Source organism: Aquarana catesbeiana, linkage group LG08, assembly GCF_042186555.1.
Source record: "Aquarana catesbeiana isolate 2022-GZ linkage group LG08, ASM4218655v1, whole genome shotgun sequence".
In the NCBI taxonomy this organism is placed as follows: Eukaryota; Metazoa; Chordata; class Amphibia; order Anura; family Ranidae; genus Aquarana; species Aquarana catesbeiana.
Genome location: NC_133331.1, coordinates 296,905,645 through 296,924,945, shown reverse-complemented (window position 1 = coordinate 296,924,945; position 19,301 = coordinate 296,905,645). Strand labels below are relative to the sequence as shown.

Below are 19,301 nucleotides of genomic sequence, written 5' to 3'. Positions count from 1 at the left end.
CCTTGTCTGTTACTGGATAATGTCCCAGAATTCCCAGAATCCTCCTCACCTCTCCTGTCAGCAGCTCCATCATCTTCTTGGTGACTTCTAGAATCTTCTCCATGTTGTGTCTCTCAGGTTTTAGGGAGTCACATGGAGGCACCGTGATGGTCATATGATCACCTGACTTCACAAGAGGAAATCTCTGTATTGGAGAACCAATAGAAATAGCATGTTAGAATCCCAGAATCCTCCTCACCTCTCCGGTCAGGTCTGTGTTTTATTAATAGAGATAAGAGTGATGTCATGTGACCTCCCAGAATCCTCCTCACCTCTCTGGTCAGGTCTGTGTTTTATTAATAGAGATAAGAGTGATGTCATGTGACCTCCCAGAATCCTCCTCACCTCTCCGGTCAGGTCTGTGTTTTTTTAATAGAGATAAGAGTGATGTCATGTGACCTCCCAGAATCCTCCTCACCTCTCCGGTCAGGTCTGTGTTTTATTAATAGAGATAAGAGTGATGTCATGTGACCTCCCAGAATCCTCCTCACCTCTCCGGTCAGGTCTGTGTTTTATTAATAGAGATAAGAGTGATGTCATGTGAACTCCCAGAATCCTCCTCACCTCTCCGGTCAGGTCTGTGTTTTATTAATAGAGATAAGAGTGATGTCATGTGACCTCCCAGAATCCTCCTCACCTCTCCGGTCAGGTCTGTGTTTTATTAATAGAGATAAGAGTGATGTCATGTGACCTCCCAGAATCCTCCTCACCTCTCCGGTCAGCAGGTAGATGATCTCCAGGGTGAGGTTTAGTATCTTCTCAGTCATGTGACTCCGGTCCTCCTCCATCCTCATTGATGTGGTCATGTGATCTATGCGGGTTTCCCTATAGACGGATATCAGATAATTACCAGGAGGATATATGGGGGGTTATTATGAGGGTTGATGTTATTTTCAGAAGTTCCTGGCTCTGTACTATTGTCTGGAATGGGAGAACACACTCAGTTTGCAGTACTCAGAGTTGTCTTGTTTTGTTGGGCCTCGGGAGCCCAACATAGCTTATAATTTAGCCTACGTGTAGATACAATGAATATCTCCTAAACGTGCACCATTTAGGAGATATTCACATGTTCTGCAGCCAGTAACACCACCAACACATGCGCACTGTGCTCTGAATCAAGGGCACACTGAATGCCACGGCAATCCACAGCGCAGTGCCACGATTGAGAGTCCCGTGCTTATGACGTCATCGCAGCTCGGCCATTCACATAGCTAGAGCCTGCAAACCCGGAAGGAAGATCGGGTGAAGGTGAAGCCCCGGCAATGGTGACAGCGCTCTGCTGGAGGGATCGGTTTCACAGATAAGTCTGTCATAATGTGTTAGTATGCAGTCCATATCAGCACATTATGCCATAAACTTGCAGACGGGTAAGTATTTTTTTTTTTTTAAGACTTCACTACCGTTTTAATGGAAAGGTTCAAGTGTTCAAAGCAGAAGAGTGACCAAAGCATTTTTGGCCATATTTCTCCTATGGGTCACAGGAGTGCAGTTTGTTCTTCACAGCAGGGGGCGGCATGTTGAGAAATTGATTCCCTCCTGCAGCTGCTGAAAGCCCGTTTCTCCTCCTCCTCCCTCCCCCAGGCATTTAGCAGATGCAGGAGAATGGAGGATTGGTTTCTCTGCATGCCGTTCCTATCTAGGTCCTGCCACCCCGCTGTGTGCTCTCTCCTGCTCCTCTGTCTGTGGGCTCTCCTGCGGCACTCTCTGTCAGCTCTCCTGCCCCGCTGCCTGGGGGCTCTCCTGCCCTGTTGTCTGGGGGCTCTCCTGCCCCGCTGCCTGGGGGCTCTCCTGCCCCGTTGTCTGGGGGCTCTCCTGCCCTGTTGTCTGGGGGCTCTCCTGCTCCTCTGTCTGGGGGCTCTCCCGCCCCCCTCTGTCGGGGGGCTCTCCTGCCCCTCTGTCTGGGGGCTCTCCTGCGGCACTTTCTGTCAGCTCTCCTGCCCCGTTGTCTGGGGGCTCTCCTGTGCCGCTGTCTGGTCTTCTGGCTCCCCCTCGTCCCCTGCTACTCTGCCGGATTCCCCCCTCCCGCCGGCTGCTGCAGGGCATCTCTCAGGAGGGCGAGTGGGGATGGACTCAGTAAACGTGTCATCTACTGGTCCCTTCTTTGTCTAAATACAGTCTGTGATCCGCACCGATTACTGACTGTTTTTATTTATTTATTCATTCATAGCTGAGGCATAGTAAACTATGTTTACTATGCCTCTGTTTATGAATGAACAGGAAGCCTCTGTACAGAGCTATTTGTTTCCATCCATATCGTGCAGCTGAGGCTGCAGAGAAAGGGACTGATGCATCTGTCCTTAGTCCCATTCTGTGTCTCAAAAGTGAGACATTAGTGGTCTGTTTAGACCCCTTTCACCAAAGGCCCCCCCAATGAGGTCCAAAAAAAATGTAAAACAATTAAATTGTAAAAAAAAAATAAAAAATGAAATAAAATAATAAAAACAAAAAACTACTGACACCAGTGTCAGAACTACCAGGGTCACAAAGAATGCCCTTGCCGCTGGGCTCTGGTGTTCTGCCACCGCGGGGGGGGGGACCCCAAGACGGCGGAAAAGTGGTCGACTGCGGGACCGTAATAAAGGGTCCCACGATGGGAGTAAAGGGTCCTGGGTTCGGTAGGAATAGGGCACCAGTTGGAGGTTATGGGGGGGCCCGTCACGGTATCTTGCACCGAGGCCCAGAAGGTCTGAGTTACGCCTATGGCTCAAAGCACGGAGTTCGCCATTACCGGAAAGGTTCACGTGTTTATTTGGCGAGCCATAGGCTCTAAGTGATGGAAATACTCGCGGGTTAAATGAAGACCTAAAAGGATTGCGATGTGGAAAACGTGATCTCCATTACAAGACGGAAGGGCCGAGCGAGAGAAAAGAAACACAGAGAAACTGACATACCAGGAGCCACAAAACCGTTACAAGAACATGGTGGAAACCAAAAGTCGTCTATCTACTGCTCCGTCCATCTTTATACGACCCCTGAAAACTCATCTCTCCGAAGAAGTCTACCCCACCCCCACCCAAGAAACTCAACTTTTATGTTATCCATAGGCTAACCCCCCCCCCCCCTGCCCCCGCCCGCACTTATTGCCTTTCTCATTACTTGACACTTTCTTTTAGATTGCAAGCTCTCAGGAGCAGGATCCCCCCCGAACCCTCTTAAATTATAACCGTACTGTCTCCCTTTATATTGTAAAGCGCTGTGCAAACTGTTGGCACTATATAAATCCTGTATAATAATAATATATACAGACACACTTGCATATATGGGAGTAGCCGCGTCCGCTGGCGATAAAGGAGGATATGACGGGAGGGGGAGTTACTGGGTGTAAATATAAAATAAGACCTTATTACCTCCTCTGCTGCCAAATCCAGCAATGTCTCCTCTCTGCTTCCTCCCGACTCACCTCTCACCCGGAACTTCCTGTCTGTCCCTGACATCACTTCCTGTCTGTACCTGACATCACTTCCTGTCTCTATGGTAGAAGTGACAAGAGCACCACCTTGTGGAGCTCAGGGGAACTGCAGCCCCGAGAAACGTCTCGTGGTGTGAACACGCCTTGACCAAAGTGTGTGTATGTACTGTATATCCTTATAGATGGGGTCATCTCCACTCCCACCAAGGGAGAGAGAAATATATTACTGCCTAGTCTATGTGACAAGTTCATTGAGATTTATTGTTCGTCACCCTGCCCCTTTTCTTCACATCTTACCATTATTATTAGGGTCCCCCTTGAAACCCATACCAGAACTTCTTCATGGATAGGGGGTCCAATAGGTAATTTTAAAGGGAACACCATGCCATTTTTTGGTGGGGTCCCCCATTAACATCTATACCAGACCCTCATATAATTATTATACAGGATTTATATAGCGCCAAGAGTTTACGCACCGCTTTACAACTTGAGGGAAGACAGTACAAATACAATACACTTTAATACAGGAGAAATCAGAGGGCCCTGGTCCTTAGAGCTTACAATCTAAGAGGGAAGATCAAGAGATACAAGAGGTAATAACTGTGGGCGATGTGCTGATTGAAAAGATAAATGTACAGTTGTTAGGTGGGGGCCAGATTGGCTTCTCTGAAGAGATGAGTTTTCAGGGATCGTCTGAAAGTGGATAAAATAGGAGAAAATCGGACAGATTGGGGTAGAGCATTCCAGAGGATGGGAGAGGCTCTGGAGAAGTCCTGAAGGTTACAAGGGAGTTGGAGAGCAGGAGGACTTGGAAGGAGCAAAGAGAACGATTGGGTTGGTATTTTGAGACTAGGTTACCGATGTAGCTGTGGGTCGAGTTGTGGATGGCTTTGTAAGTTATAGTTTGTATCTTTAATTTAATTTGTTGGCTGAGTGGCAGCCAATGGAGGGATTGGCAGAGGGGCATAGCAGATGCTGAGCAGTTTGTGAGGTGGATGAGCCTGGCAGCAGCGTTCATGATGGACTGAAGTGGGGATAGCCTATTTAGAGGTAAGCCAATGAGGAGGGAGTTGCAGTAGTCGGGGCGGGAGAAGACCGAGGAGTGGATTAGAAGCTTTGTGGTGACATTGGTTAGGAAGGGGCGTATCTTGGAGATGTTGCGGAGGTTGAGGTGGCAAATTTTGGATAGCGATAGGATGTGAGGCCGAAAGGTTCGTTCAGAGTCCAGGATTGCACCTAGGACCTTGCATTACCACGAGGATTGGCTAATGATTGACCATCATATAGACCACGGCATTGTGTACACCACTTACTGGTGGGCCAACTCAATATTGAACCCTATGGACTAAGACTGGGATGCCATTAAAGTTCATGTGTGTGTAAAGGCAGGCGTCCCAAGACTTTTGGTAATATAGTGTATATTAGACATATAACGTGACCTCTTATCTCTAGATTACCCCACCTGTATTAATTTTATTTTACATCTATTATGGCTCATTACCATCAGGATTGGCTAATGATCAACCATCATAGAGAACACAGCATTGTATACAGCAGTGGTTCTCAACTCTGTCCTCAAGTACCCCCAACAGGCCATGTTTGCAGGTTTTCCTTTATCTTGCACAATCCGAGTCAATGGCTTGGTATTTTGGACAGCTATTTTATCTAAGAGAAATTCCCAAAACATGGCCTGTTGTGGGTACTTGAGGACGGGGTTGAGAACCACTGGTGTACACCACCTACTAGAAGGGTGGACAGATCTCCTAAGACATGATCTCCTAAGACATGACCTATTTAGAAAAAACACATTTGTTGCACATTCTGGACAAAGGCATTCCATCTCCGAGGACTCAAGACAAGGAGCAAACCTTCACCAGTGCAGACAAATTGGGGAATCCACTGGGGACAATAATACAGAGCTGTGCTAAAAGTAACATCAACCCTCATATTAACACACAGTAATGTACTCAGTCACCACTACTGGACTGCTTGGCTATTTTTGTAGAAACAAACTTCTCAACCTGCCACAGTCAGGAGTCAGGCTCGGAGGCCAGCCCAGTAGCTATAGCAGTAGAGGGGCCCCCACTGACCAGCAGGATAAGTATAGAAGCAGGTCACCCTGGCAGATGACACGGGTTCACCTGAGGTGTGGAGTCTAAGTACTAACTGGTGTTCACCAGAACTTCCAATGGTGGAGATGGGCTTTGTTGTGGGTTAGTACCAGGTCACGGTCCTTTAGGATCGCCCCTTTAGGAGGTGAGCAAGTCGGGGTCCAGTGGCAGATATAGAAGGTAGGGATAAGCAGAAAATTAGCCAGTAAACAAGCCAAAAGTCAGTAACGAGTGGTTGCAGGTTGGGATCAAGCAGAAGCATAGTTGAGGAACAAGCCTAAGGTTGGCAATGAGTGGTTGCTGGTGGGGATCAAGCAGAAGCGTAATCGAAGAACAAGCCAGAGGTTGGCAACGAGTGGTAGTGAAGATACAGACAGCAGCAGGAGAGACAAGAGTGAGATATTGGCTGGGGAAGAACAAACCTATCTGCCAAACAGGAAGTGCAAAGGCATGGCTTAAGTCAGGAAGTTCATGGGAGGAGAAAAGAGTTCAAGGTTTAACGAAAAACAAGGTACAAGGCAAGATTTTTCTAATTGATCAGAAGGGAGCTGTCCAACATCTTAGGTGGCTCAGCAAGACGAGTTACTGTCAGACACAGCAGAGGTCCTGGGTCCAGACCTGGGTCCTGACGCAACCATTGTCATACACATACTGTCTATGAGGCCAACATGGTTGTTCAACTGGACAGCAACATCTTCTTTTTGACCACGTGTAAAAAGGAAAATCTGGTCCTTCAATAACCAAGGAAACAATATCTCACCCCATATACATATAATACACACACAGTATTGTGCTCAGTGACCACTACTGGAGTGCTTGGTTATGATTGTGGTGACTATCTTCTAAACCATTGCCATACATATGCTGTCTATGAGATCAAAATGGTTGTTCAACTTTGAGCACATGTAAAAAGGAACATCTGGTCCTTCAAGAACCGAGGAAACAAATTCTCAGCCCATTTACAGTACATACAATAGCACATTTGCACAACTCTCAGACAACTCTCTCAACAACTATCAAAAGCTCTGAGCAAATGTGGAACAATGTCCTCAAAGCTGGTGGGAGCCTGGTCTTCACCCTGCTGCTGTGGTCTACTATTTTTTATGGTTGCAATAAATCACTCAGAACATTACATTCTATAAGAATCAGTCCATTTTTGATAAGGTAGAGGTGGTGCTGACAATCTGTGTACATTTAAGACAGGGGTCTTGAATTAAACTTTACGGAGGTCCAGTCAGTAAAATCTTTTTCCAGCAGAGGTCCAAATTGCATGTTTGTGCTATAACACATCACAGTCCCCCTTTACATAACAACTCCCCTGTACATCAGTGTCCTCAGCCACCCCTTCACATCACAACCGCCCTTAACATCACATTTCCCCCTTTACATTGGTGTCCATAGTCCCCCTTTACATCACAGTCCCCACTTTAAAGCAGCCCCACAGTGTCCTCAGTTTCCCTTCACATCACAGCCCCCTTTACATTGGAGTGCCCCTTTATGTTGCAGTGCCCTTATATACCACAGTGCCCTTTTATGTCACAGTGCCCCTATATATCACAGTGCCCCTTTCAATGCAAGTCTCCCCTGCACAGTCCTACCTTCGGCAGGGCAGAGGCACTTATCAGCCTGGGGTGTGCTCTCCTGAGTCTCCTGCCCGGTCACCACTGTCCTCCTCCTTACTATGTTAACCTTTGGGTGAATACCTGCTTCTTAAAGTCTCGATCTACAGCTCCTCCCGCCCCCTGCCCTGCCAGAAGGATGACAGTGGTGACGGGGAGACTCAGAGAGCACACACATGGCGACCACGGTCTGGACAAGACTGTCACTCGGTCCGGGTCCGGACCACGGTCCGCCATTTAGTGATCCACGATTTAGGAGATTATCCTGCATAGAGCCACCACTCGGTGACACCTTTCTGATGGCTGGGTGCACATACCTTGAGACATTTCATGTGCGCCCAGCTATTAGAAAGGTGTCACTACATTGGAGGTCCACACGGCCGCCCTCCATGAAAGAGTGGGCGGCACGTACTGACCGCATAGCGACAATGGAGGAGCTAATATTCGCTTCACAGGACAAGATCTCGAGCTTTTCAGCAACTTGGGAGGCGTGGATCACGTTCAAAAACTCCCAATCATACCAGTAGTTGCTACAACATGACATGTAATTCATTGTCAGGACACAAGGTGATCTCAGACGGTTCATCCCGGGATTCCGGAGGACCCTGTTGATGTAGGCAGCAAACAGTGGACAGCGGGGGTAGCAGGTGGGACCCCCCCCACCCCACCCCTGTCAGTCCCCACTTTTTCTTCCACTCACCCCTCCCTCTTCCCCCTCTTACTTTTTCTGCTCTCTTCTCTTCTTTGTTATCTGAGCCCTTTATGGTCGAGGACCTGGAGGTTGGAGCAACTGTTTGGGCCGGTCCTGACCTCCAGGTTGCCATTCCAGGAAGTCAAAATTGCTAATACAGGGCTGCTACGAATGGGCCCCCCCAGGTGGTTTGGATGGTCTCCAAGAGTGTTAGTAGGCTAATTTGAGCTGAGATACATGATTAACGAGAGAAGCCAATTAAACTCTCGGACCTTGCATATTGTTTGTAATGTTATAGTGTTCTTTATAGTTCTAGCTTATCTTCTAGACAATTTTGATGTCAGTAACCTGTGAGCCACTGTTGGGCTTATCATGTATGGAACCTGTACCCCAGTTTGACGTATTTAGCTGTATATTTCATGGAAAACTCTAATAAAATCTTTTTGGAAAGAGAAAAGTGTCACTGAGAAGTGGCTCCATACTGATCTATGTGTAGCGCTACCCCAGCAGGAGCCGCTGAATTTTAAGTCCTCCTAATCCTGCACAGCCAAGCAACACGCAATTTCATCTCTTATTCAGATCCAAGGAATCAGTCCATGGGCTTGTTTTTATTAGGGGAAACCACTTGGCTAGGGAATATGGGATGCCCAACTTGACTTGAATAACTACAGGTGAGGACAACTTCTTTTTCTATGTACATGAAAATGAAGACTCCCTCCGGAATAATCGCAGTCTCTATGGATCAGTGGCAGGGTTCTTTAGGAACCAGGAGCTCTTAGTCCCCTTTAGTAAAATAGCACAAAGTTCCGAACTGTATGCAGAAATATCTCCTCAGTAGAACATCACACAGTCCTGATACTTACAGATACTACCAGCCCACCTGGTTACCTTGACTACCAGCCCACTTGGCTGCTTTGAAGAATGCCCCAGGGCAAGGGATTGGGATCTAGCTGAACACTGTCCTTGTGAAAGTATGCTGTGTCTGCAAGTCTCTCAACTTGTATGGCCCTGGGTGTGCTGAGGTACTCACACTGTCCTTTTCTCCCCGCTGCACCGTGCAAGACTTCTGTTCAGGTTTCTTACTGTCCAGATCCTCCCATGACAGCCAGGATGTCTTCAGCACAAGACCCAATGGTAACGGAGATCCCTCTATTCGGCTTCCTCTCCTTTCTTTCCTCAGCTCCAAACCTGGAGGGAGAGTCCCCCTGACCAGGCCACACGACAGCTTCTTCAGGACTCCATCTTCCACCTGACTCCCCTGCTGGCCAGGCTCCACAATATTTAAGGGCTGATCCAGCCACCCTGCCAGGACCTTCTGCCTGGGCATTGGCCCGATTCCAAGTATGCAGATCAGGACCTCCTTGCCTCCGCCCACTAGCTTCCAGAAGCTTCTCCAAACTTCTAGAACCAGGGGGAGGTACCAGAGACCTGCCCTGTAGAGCCCTCCAGCCTGACCTAGAGTAATCTGACCCTTTTTTTTTTTTTTTTACTAGTAATGGCGGCGATCAGTGTTTTTATCGGGACTGGGACACATCGGACACGTTTGACACTATTTTGGGACCAGTGACATTTATACAGCGATCAGAGCTAAAAATAGCCACTGATTACTGTATAAGTGTCACTGGCAGGGAAGGGGTTAACACTAGGGATGATCAAGGGGTTAAGTGTGTCCTAGGGAGTGTTTCTAACTGTGGGGGAATGGGACAGACTGGGAGAGGAGAGAGATTGTTGTTCCTAAGCAGGAGGAACAACAGATCAGTCCCCTCACCCCTGACAGAACGGAGATCTGTCTGTTTACACAGACAGATCTCCGTTCTCTCCTTCTCAGGAGCAATCGCGGGTAGTTGCCGGCCATCGCAGGCCACCGGCCACGTGCACTGGCTCCTACGTCACGCCTCCGGTGGCGCGTGTGAGCCCCTATACTCCTCTGTACAGCTACAGCGATTTGCGCAGGAGTGCCATTCTGCCGCCGGGCGGTCGGCAAGTGGTTAATGCTTATCTCACCTTGACTCTGAACCTAAAAATCTTCATTCATAAAGTCTGTTAGAGGGAAGGGCATTGGAGTTAACAGAACAAAGAAGGATCAGACATTAGCAGAGGGTAAAATAGGATGGTGGAAAGGCTTAGACAGAGGATAAGGAGACCCTACATTACAGGTAAACACAAAGAAGAAGACGGCGGCGACAGCGACGGCTGTGCTTCTGTCTCCGTAAGTGTGCCAATCACCAAGATGGTGGGGGTCGAGGTTCCAGCCTTTCTGAGCAGCTTCGGCCAAGTTGGAGGGGTGGTGGTTCTCCAATGCGGACCATGGGAGCCAGGCAACAAGGATATGATGTGGTGTGGGGAGGTGTTGCCAGGCCCTGCTCTCCACCCCACAGGGAAGGAGTGGAGAGCAGCCTTAACTTTCTTAATGTCACATGCCGGGAGCGTGTATGACAGTGGAGGGAATATAGAAGTTCAACCTATTGGTTTGGCCCTCCACAACAGTCCCAGTTTCTTATGTGGCATCTCGGAAAAATGAATTGCCCGCCCCTGCCCCAGCCCGTGACAGCAATGGGAATTAATGGAATGGAGGAGGGTCAGACATTGACAGGAGGGTAAAATAAGAGAAGATGGTGAAAGGTTTATATAGTTGGTAAGGAGATCCTTATGGCACAGCTAAACATATAGAAGCAAGGCAAGAAAACTAAACAAAATTACAGAACTCAATATACAAATTCCAGCTAAACAGAATGGGAGATGTTGATGTTTTTAGGGATTGCGAATGTAGTTGGTGTTCCAGAAGCATGGCTTGACTCCTCACACGACTGGGCTATATGTATTCATTCTGATACTCTTGTTTAGAGGGACACGGGACATAGATAGATGTGATGTGAAAGTGAGAAAGAATGGTGATCTTGTGGTTGGAGAGGTGGTTGGTGTTCCAGAAACACGGCTTGGCTCCTCACAAGAGTGGGCTTTTGGTATTCATGCTGATCCTCTTGTTTAGAGGGACACAGGACGAAGAAAAGATGGAGAGGGGTCTCATCCCTGTGCTGAGTTCCCGGGTCTGTACACCTGCTGTGTCCATTATGAGGGGTTCCCACCATCCCTGTGCTGAGTTCCCGGGTCTGTACACCCACTGTGCCCATTATGAGGGGTTCTCACCATCCCTGTGCTGAGTTCCCGGGTCTGTACACCCGCTGTGCCCATTATGAGGGGTTCCCACCATCCCTGTGCTGAGTTCCCGGGTCTATACACCTGCTGTGCCCATTATGAGGGGTTCCCACCATCCCTGTGCTGAGTTCCCGGGTCTGTACACCCACTGTGCCCATTATGAGGGGTTCCCACCATCCCTGTGCTGAGTTCCCGGGTCTGTACACCCGCTGTGCCCATTATGAGGGGTTCCCACCATCCCTGTGCTGAGTTCCCGGGTCTGTACACCCGCTGTGCCCATTATGAGGGGTTCTCACCATCCCTGTGCTGAGTTCCCGGGTCTGTACACCCGCTGTGCCCATTATGAGGGGTTCTCACCATCCCTGTGCTGAGTTCCCGGGTCTGTACACCTGCTGTGCCCATTATGAGGGGTTCTCACCATCCCTGTGCTGAGTTCCTGGGTCTGTACACCCACTGTGCCCATTATGAGGGGTTCCCACCATCCCTGTGCTGAGTTCCCAGGTCTGATATGAAAAGCGCAAATCAACACTCACCAAACTTCTACTAACACGAAATTAGCAGAAGGAGCCCAAAGGGTGGCGCTGAAGAGCTGAAAAACCACGTAGTACGTCACTACGTCCGTGTTTGTTGGCCGACAATTCCTTGCCATTTTTGTATGCAAGACAAGTTCCTGGCCAACGCCCTTCGGACAAAAGTCCGAGGTTGTGTCTGCGGAAAATCCGATCGCATGTACGAGGCTTAACTCTTTAGTCTGATCTCCCCTGTTAATCCATAAGTAATATCTAGCTCTTCTATTACCATCATTTTATTGGACTTGTTTGATATGGCCGGCGTCGTGGTTGACGATGGATCTACATTGGGGGACGTTGTTTTTTTATTTTTGGATTAAAGCATTTGTCAAAAACCTGTGTACTGTTATTTATTTTTGACACTTATTTGGGTGAATGGGTAGGGGTACAATGTGCCCGATACCCGTTCACATAGGGGGGGGCAGGATCTGAGAGCCTCCTTGTTAAAGGGGACTTCCAGATTCCGATTAGCCCCCTGCCCCCCACAACCACTGGCCAGGGGTGTCGGGAAGAGGCCTTTGCCCCCATCAAGGTGCCCAAAAGAACCCCCCCTCCCCCACGTTGAGAGCATTTGGCCTGGTATGGTTCAGGAGGGGAGGGCACTTGCTCATCCCCTTTCCTGGCCTGCCGGGCTGCGTGCTCGGATAAGGGTCTGGTATGGATCTTGGGGGGGCACCCCATGCCGTTTTTTTTTTTTACATTTTTACGAATCATTACCAGACCTGAAGGGCCTGGCATGGACTGGGGGGGGGGGGGGGGCGCGCGAACTCGGCGGGACGGGAAACATTTAAAAAATTTTTTTTTATTTTCTTATTTATTTTACCTTTTATTTTTACTGTTTAAAAAAAAAATGGTGTCACTTTTATTCCTATTGGAAGGAATGTAAACATCCCTTGTAATAGAAAAAAGCATGACAGGACCTCCTAAATATGAGAGCTGGGGGGTCAAAAAGACATCAGATCTCATATTTACACTAAAATGCAATAATGAAAAAAAAAAAATAATAATAATAATAATTTTGTAATTAAAAAAAAATGAAAAAAAATAAATGGCCCTATAAGAGCTATGGGCAGAAGTGACGTTTTGACGTGGCTTCCGCCCTGCAGTGATATGGAGACGGATGGGGGGGGCCCATCCTCCCCTCTCTCGTCTCCATGTCAGGTCACAAGAAGGACCCGATCGCCTCCACGATAAGCGGCGGAGGGCACCGGAGCCATGGTGGGATCCCTCCCCTCCCGCCGCCGATAAAAGTGATCTTGCGGCGAATCTGCCGCAGAGACCACTTTTACCTTAAACCGGAACGCTCGCTGAAGAAGAGGATACCGGGGTTATGGTAGCTAGCTGCTGCCATAACAACGATACTCCTCTTCAAAGAGCCGCCGTGTAACGACAGTGGGCGGTCCAGAAGTGGTAAGCAAAAAAAAAAAAAAAAAAAGAAAAAAGGACTTTAAAAAGGAAAACAAAAATCCTGCGAATCTTCCCAAGGATAAAAAAAGTGACGCCAAAGATCGCTCCGGTCCTCCAAGGGCATAGAGCCGAGTAGGGACCATCTTGCCCTCACTTGACTTCCTGCCTAGCCATCAGCAGCATTGAATAGGTTCCAAGCTTTAACGACGGCTCAGTAGCGACCGGGAATCGACGGGAGGGGGTGGGGAGGAGGGAGGAGGAGCACCCCTATTGCCGTCTATAAAAGCGATCGCTGAGACCACTTTTATATCTGAAAGCTGGCCACCCCGTTGAAAAAAAAAAAAGATACTGGGGGTTATGGCAGCTAGATGCTGCCATAATCCCAGGATTTACCGTCATAGTAATGCTGTATATTTATAGTTCGGTGGTCGGCAAGTGGATAATCAAGGAGGGCTCCCGGTCTTTCTTGGTTGGTGATCGGGAGCTGGTGGGACGGGCTCCTGCCACCACGCAGGGAGTCGGGAGTCTTCCCATCTTGTGACGTTCCAGGGTTCCCAGTCTTTGGTGCTTTTGATGAAGGCCTAAGGCCGAAACGCGTCAGCATTTTTGGATGATGTTATTGCTGTAATGCCTAAATAAATCTTTTCTATGGAGAAGCTGCCGGCCTGTACTTTCAATGGATCTTTCCCAGTCTTTGGTTGGTGATCGGGAGCTGGTGGGAGGGGCTCCTGGTCATGTGACCACTGTGACAGCCAATCTGCTGCGATTCTCAGTTTCTTCTGAAGAGCAAAAGGGAGATCAGACTACACTGCAGGGGGGGACTCATGAACAAATAGCAACCCCCGCCTCCCCTCCCCTCCTAGCAATCTTTATTTTCTGATAAAAGAGTTTCTTACATTATAAAATATCAAAGTCAAGGTGTGAATCAAGGTTGTCTTCCTCCATAGGTGAGACCTCTACGATTCACAGAGAAGACATTTCCCGGACTGGGGACTCTAATACACCCCAAGGGTTATGTGGGTTCTCCGATGCTTGGAGAGACTGGACTTATCTGTAAAACATTTCCCGCACTCAGGACAGGAATACGGCTTCTCCCCCGTGTGACATCTCTGATGTATGTCCAGCGAAAGTTTATGACGGAAACATTTCCCGCAGTCAGGACAGGAATGCGGCTTCTCCCCCGTGTGCAACCTCTGATGTCTGGAAAGATTGGACTTCTGTGAAAAACCCCTCCCGCACTCTGGGCAGGAATACGGCTTCTCCCCCGTGTGAAGTTTTCGATGTCTGACCAGGTCCGATTTCCTTGGGTAACATTTCCCGCACTCAGGGCAGTAATACAGGTTCTCTCCCGTGTGGCACCTCTGATGTACGGCAAGGTAGGCCTCCTGTGAAAAGCATTTCCCACACTCAGGGCAGGGATACCGTTTCCCCCCCGTGTGACTTTTTTGGTGTACGAGAAGGTCCGATTTCCTTGGGTAACATTTCCCGCACTCAGGGCAGGAATACAGCTTCTCACCCGTGTGGCCCGTCTGATGTACAGAAAGTTGGCACTTCTGGGAAAAGCATTTCCCGCACTCAGAACAAGAAAACGGCTTCTCACCCGTGTGAGATCTCTGATGCGTGCAAAGATGGGACCTCCGCGAAAAACATTTCCCGCACTCAGGGCAGGAATACGGCTTTTCCCCCGTGTGAGATCTCTGATGTGTAACAAAGTCTGATTTCCATGAGAAACATTTCCCGCACTCAGGGCAGGAGTACGGCTTCTCCCCCGTGTGCAACCTATGATGTATGACAAGTTCTGATTTCCGTGAAAAGCATTTGCCGCACTCAGGGCAGGAGTACGGCTTCTCCCCCGTGTGAGATCTCTGATGTACGACAAGCGCTGATTTCCACAGGAAACTATTTCCGCACTCGGGGCAGGGATAAGACTTCTCAACTGTGTGGCTCTTTTGATGCCTGACAAGGTCCGATTTCCGTGGATAACATTTCCCACACTCAGAACAGGAAAATTTCTCGTCCTCCTGAATCCCGGCACCTTCCCTCACAGTAGGAGGTTGCTCAGAGTCAGAGGGATTCCATGGTCTATCCACACTGTGAAGTCCACCATCCATAGTGGAGCTCATTGTCTTTTCTCCTCCACAATCTCCTGTGATGTCCTCATCTTCCATTTTACAACCTGGAGATAAAGTGAGAAGATCCTTTGAGGGTTTCTCCATGGCGTGTCCTGGAAAAATATAAAAACATCATCAATAGATATGAGAGGGTTAGTTCACTTCCATCAAGATTCCATCTGGATCAGGTAGATATGAGTGAGCAGATGTTCTCTGTGGATGTCTCAGCTGCCAGCAAAGGTTCAGTCCAAACTTACGTTTGGAGAGAACCTTATGCTCATCCCTACTCTGGACCAATCAGCGAGCAGTAACAGAGCAGAGATAACAGAAGAAAATGTTTTGGCTCACCTGTGCTGATCTCTGTAGGAGTGTCCTCCTCTATGAATGTCCTCGTCATTCCAGCCTCCTCCATAGACTGCTGATCATCCCTCACATACGTCTCTTCTTCTTCATCTTCAACTTTCACGATAATCAGATCTTCAACCTAAACCAACAAAATGTCTCGACATGTCAGACCGTTTAATTACTTTTATGTTCCCAACCCTCAACTCCACCTACCTGATGATGGTGGGGGATGGTGTGATCTTCCTGTGTGGAATCCCGGGAATACAGAGGACGGGGACATCTCTCTGGTGGGTTCCCATTACTGGATCCATCTGTAGGAAACACACACACTGACTGAATACATTGTTTCTATGTGTTTATCAGATGATGGGGGATCTAGGTGGACCCTCCGTACTGCTCTCTCCTTTACAATAAAGTCTCCTCTTACCCGGTGATGTGAGGGGCGGCTGATTGTCCATCATGACGTCCTTGTAGAGATCCTTGTGTCCTTCTAAATACTCCCACTCCTCCATGGAGAAATAGACAGTGACATCCTGACACCTTATAGGAACCTGACACACACAATGATACAGTCACCATCCAGACACATCCCTTGTCTGTTACTGGATAATGTCCCAGAATTCCCAGAATCCTCCTCACCTCTCCTGTCAGCAGCTCCATCATCTTCTTGGTGACTTCTAGAATCTTCTCCATGTTGTGTCTCTCAGGTTTTAGGGAGTCACATGGAGGCACTGTGATGGTCATATGATCACCTGACTTCACAAGAGGAAATCTCTGTATTGAGGAACCAATAGGAATATCATGTTAGAATCCCAGAATCCTCCTCACCTCTCCGGTCAGGTCTGTGTTTTATTAATAGAGATAAGAGTGATGTCATGTGACCTCCCAGAATCTTCCTCACCTCTCCAGTCAGGTCTGTGTTTTATTAATAGAGATAAGAGTGATGTCATGTGACCTCCCAGAATCCTCCTCACCTCTCCGGTCAGGTCTGTGTTTTATTAATAGAGATAAGAGTGATGTCATGTGACCTCCCAGAATCCTCCTCACCTCTCCGGTCAGCAGGTAGATGATCTCCAGGGTGAGGTTTAGTATCTTCTCAGTCATGTGACTCCGGACCTCCTCCATCCTCATTGATGTGATCTATGCGGGTTTCCCTATAGACGGATATCAGAAAATTATTAGGAGGATATATGGGGAGTTATTATGAGGGTTGACGTTACTTTCAGCAGTTCCTGGCTCTGTACTATTGTCCAGAATATGAGAACACACGTAGTCTGCAGTCCTTGGAGTTCGCAGTTTTTGCTGGGCCCTAGGAGCCCAACGTAGCTGATAATATAGCCTACCTGTAGGTACAGTGAATATCTTCTAACCATTCACCATGTTTAGGAGACAGTCAGAAGGTTCTAAAGCCAGTGACATCACCGGTGTGCTCTGGGATGGAGGACACACTGATTGTGCCCTTTAAGCCACGATCGTGACTCCCATGCACATACGCGTTGGTAACGTCATCATGGCTCAGCCCTTCAAACGACTGGAGCCCAGAAGAAAGACCAGGTGAAGACTGAAAAGCCCTGGCAATGGTGACCATTGGAGAGATCTGTTTCACAGGTAAGTCTGTCATGATGTGCTAGGGTGAGGTGTCATTACCTTGCAGGGGGGGGTGCGGCACCTTTTTCTTTCAGACTTCACTACTGCTTTAATGGAGAGGTTCATATGTTTAATTGCAGGCCATAGTAGAGTTGCCACCTCATCCCTTAAAAAGCCAAACACATATTAATTACATGGGTTCTGTGGCCAATAAGGGTGGTAATTAAACCCCCTTGGTGCCTTATCTGCATTAAATCAGCCACAGAACCCGTGTAAGTCATATGTGTTCGGGTTTAAAGGGATAAGGTGGCAGCCCTCAGCCATAGGCTCTAAGTGATGGAAATACTCGTGGGTTAAGTGCAGACCTAAAGGCTTACGGTGTGAAAAATGTGATTTCCCTTACAAGACGGAAGGGCCAAGCAAGAAAAAGAAACACATAGAAACCGAAACCAGGAGCCTCCAAAAGAGTTCGAAATAACGTGTTGGCCACCTCATCCCTTGATCCAGGACTAGGGTTGGCCACCTCATCCCTTGATCCAGGACTAGGGTTGGCCACCTCATCCCTTGATCCAGGACTAGGGTTGGCCACCTCATCCCTTGATCCAGGACTAGGGTTGGCCACCTCATCCCTTGATCCAGGACTAGGGTTGGCCACCTCATCCCTTGATCCAGGACTAGGGTTGGCCACCTCATCCCTTTAAACCTGAACACATATGAATTACACGGGTTCTGAGGTTAATTTAATGCAGATAAGGCACCAAGTGAGTTTAAATACACACAGAAACAACTACAGATATAGGTGTATTCGTGTCTGCTGGCAATAAAAGAGGACCCGACGGATGTAAATAGAAAATAAGATCTTATTACCTCCTCTGCTGCCAGTTCCAGCGATGTCTCCTCCCTACGTCCTTACAACTCACCTCTCACCTGGGAACTTCCTATTTATACCTGACATCACTTCCAGTCTGGCCCTGACATCACTTCCCATCTTCCATAGAGACTTCCTGTCTGGGTAGAAGTGAGATCACCACCTTGTGGAGGTCAGAGGAACTGCAGGCAAGAGAAACGTCTCGTAAAGTGAACACGGCCTTGTGGACTGTATATCCTTATAGATGAAGTCATCTCCACTCCCACCAAGGGGGAGAGAAATAGATTACTGCCTAGTCCATTGATGGCGAACCTTGGCACCCCAGATGTTTTGGAACTACATTTCCCATGATGCTCACCTACACTGCAGAGTGCAGGAGCATCATGGGAAATGTAGTTCCAAAACATCTGGGGTGCCAAGGTTTGCCATCACTGGCCTAGTCTATGTGACAAGTCCAGTGAGATTAATTGTACAATGTTCTTTGCTCTGCCCCAATAACGGGGTGACTAGGGTTGCCACCTCATCCCTTTAAACCCGAACGCATATGAACTATATGGGTTCTGTGGCTAATTTATTGCAGGTAAGGCACCAAGTGAGTTTAATTACCACCTTAATCAGCCTCAGAACCCGTGTAATTAATATGTGTTCGGATTGAGGTGGCAACCCTAGGGGTGACCCTTTTCTTCACATCTTTCACCAAGATCCACAAGACATCCTGAAACCCTCATTGAAATAGGATATGCAATATGATATACAGTATATTAGATATATAAATATAGTGACCTCTTATCTCTAAATTACCCCCACCTGTATTATGTCATTTTATCTTTTTTATGGCTGATTATCATGAGGATCGGCTTATGATTGGCCATCATAGAGACCACGGCCATGTGTACACCACCTACTGGAAAGGTGGACAGATCAAAGTAAACCTTCAGTCGTGCAGACAAATTGGGACATTCCACTAGGGACAATAAAACAGAGCTGGGCTAAAAGTAACATCAACCCTCATATTAACACGCAGTAATGTAATCAGCAACAACGACTGGACTGCTTGGCTGTGATTGTGGTAACTATCTTCTCAACCATTTCCATACATACTACATGCTGTCCATGAGGCCAACATGGTTGTTCAACCGGACAGTGGCATCTTCTTTTTGACCACATGTTAAAAGGAACATCTGTTCAATCACGGACAAAGGTGTCACGCTTACCCCTTAGCATTAATAGTCAGGCACTATAGCTGGCTCTGTGTTCTTCACCTATAGCAGCCCGCTTTCCCATAAGGCAAGCAGGCCTACCAGTACTCAGTTGCTCCAGGTCTTGAAACAGAATGTTATAGTGCCTGGCTACCATGTCGGAGCTAAGCACAGCAAAATTGGTACTTCT

The 19,301-nt window shown here is 48.1% G+C and overlaps 2 protein-coding genes across 2 annotated transcripts in view; both read right to left on the bottom strand.

The window, feature by feature from the left end:
* LOC141104930 (uncharacterized) overlaps positions 1 to 19,301 on the bottom strand; it is a 170,256-nt gene that overhangs the window by 126,830 nt on the left and 24,125 nt on the right. The gene's annotated exons all lie outside the window — the stretch shown is intronic.
* The window catches only part of LOC141104996 (uncharacterized), a 98,686-nt gene continuing 93,263 nt past the window's right edge, over positions 13,879 to 19,301 (bottom strand). Inside the window, exon 10 of the mRNA XM_073594803.1 lies at positions 13,879 to 14,932. Coding sequence (XP_073450904.1) covers positions 13,997 to 14,932 — 936 coding nt within the window. The 3' untranslated portion in view covers positions 13,879 to 13,996. The remainder of the gene's footprint in view (positions 14,933 to 19,301) is intronic.